General features: G+C 36.1%; 1 protein-coding gene across 4 annotated transcripts in view; it reads right to left on the bottom strand.

Moving 5' to 3' along the window:
* The window catches only part of MTRF1 (mitochondrial translation release factor 1), a 32,219-nt gene that overhangs the window by 519 nt on the left and 29,868 nt on the right, over positions 1-1,832 (bottom strand). For 3 of the 4 annotated variants that reach the window (XM_011369739.2, XM_023536360.1, XM_011369738.2), the window contains exon 10: positions 3-379. In XM_011369739.2, the coding sequence (XP_011368041.1) occupies positions 266-379 (114 nt within the window). In that variant the 3' untranslated portion in view covers positions 3-265. The remainder of the gene's footprint in view (positions 1-2; positions 380-1,832) is intronic. The other variant, XM_011369740.2, reaches the window with a different exon arrangement.

The raw sequence follows: 1,832 nt of genomic DNA on the forward strand, positions 1-1,832 counted from the left end.
ACCTGTTCTACATCACATAATTCTCAAAACTTTCTCTTTTCAACGATTCATGCTTGTTCTCTACTTGAAGAGTTGGACTGCAGTTTACAGGAAACCTAGAATAAACTCTTCGGTCAAGAAATGTGATTAGATTTATTTAAAAATACATTAGTAAGTACGTGTTTTTAGCTATACTTTATGAACATTCACAAAGATTCCCACGCCTCAGTTTGCTTCTTGACGCAGGTCCGTTTCATTTATGTAATAATAAATAATAAATCCGCATTCACTTTGCTGATTTAAGGTTTTCATCCAACAATTCAATAATGGCTTCTTCATCTGCTGACTGAAGCAGTATCTGAATTAGCTGATCCAGGCACTTCTCCCCACATAAAAATCTCTGATAAAAAGAGAGAGTTATTACTAGAAAGAAAGTATAAATGAAGCAAAGAATCAAGCATATATTTATGTCATTTCTTTATAGTCGTTATTTAATAGCAACAAAGGATTACTGATTACTAATGTAATGACCATAATTACTAATATAATGAACACGATTCCTAAATTGAGAGGATCCCCAGTTAGCATTGGCTTTTTCTGTAAAAAGTGAATCCAAAAGAGTCAATTGGAATTATACTCTATCTTAATTGTTAAAATTAGCATTTTGTTTAAAATCAATCTGGTAGGATCTGGATCCTTCCAATAACTCTGGAGAGAATAAAACTGAGATCTGAATCGGCTTTTGAAATTCACCACCTCTCTCTCTACAATGCCTTTGCTTGACTTTCCTGCCAACACAGTTCTAAGTTCTCGAACTATCTTTGGGAGGATATGTTTGCTGAATCTTTTCTTCTCCTGTACCCTAGAATAAAATAAGGCTTTTTATTTTTGTCCTGAAAAATTCCACCCTTTTCATTCGCATCACGTTATTTCACGAGCACAAAAAAGACTGAAATGTCCCAAAGCCCCAGGCATCCTGCAGCCAGGTTATTGTGCAGACTGATACCCACATACCAAATTCTCTGGACCCGGCTCAGATAAAGCCCCACCGGAACATTCCAGCTCACTCTTCTCATGCCAAACCTCCCGATATAAATTATTTAATCCATAAGTGGTTCATGATAATTCTGTTTTTGTTTTTTTTTCTTGAATTGGAAATACAGTAGTTTTAAAATCTAGAAGTCCTGTGTAATAGAAAAATATTCATGCTGGAATATTTAAGGGACAAGCGTCTTGAAGTGTGCAACCTGCCTGCCCATGGTTCAATAGCAACACAGGTGTATAGAGACGGAGAAAGAGGAGGTGGAGGAGGAGACAGCAGAGCAAAACGTTAACAACGGTTGCATCTACGTACAGGGTGCATCCTGAACTCATCTTTAAACATGAGTGCTTTTGAAAATTTCAAAATAAAAAGTTCAGAAAAAAAATGTCTCTCATGTTAACCTCCAATTAATTCCACTGAATGAACACCATTTCAGTTTGGCCTCCCTGCAGTCTTCCCTAAAATTCCTGAGAAATGACTAAAATCACGACTCCAAGTACCTTTCTGTGTGACAGAAGTTCTGGGTAATATTGTTGCTGGGATTAGCCGCTCTCACATGTGAGAGATGCTCAGAATCCAGACACTGGCTTAATAGAATCTTTAATGTCTGCATCAGAACATTTAAAGTTTTGACGTAGGCATCAAATGGAACACAGAACATTTGAAGTTTTGATGTAGGCATAACTAATCTTTTATTTAGTCTTTCTTGAATGGTCTTAAAGTTGCATTTCAGGTTAAGTGTACACATTTATCTCTCAAGTTAAACTATAGGGAAAAAGATATGACTTACTATCTTTGTTTTCCATGAAAC

The sequence above is a fragment of the Pteropus vampyrus genome, unplaced genomic scaffold (assembly GCF_000151845.1).
Source record: "Pteropus vampyrus isolate Shadow unplaced genomic scaffold, Pvam_2.0 Scaffold154, whole genome shotgun sequence".
Lineage (NCBI taxonomy): Eukaryota > Metazoa > Chordata > Mammalia > Chiroptera > Pteropodidae > Pteropus > Pteropus vampyrus.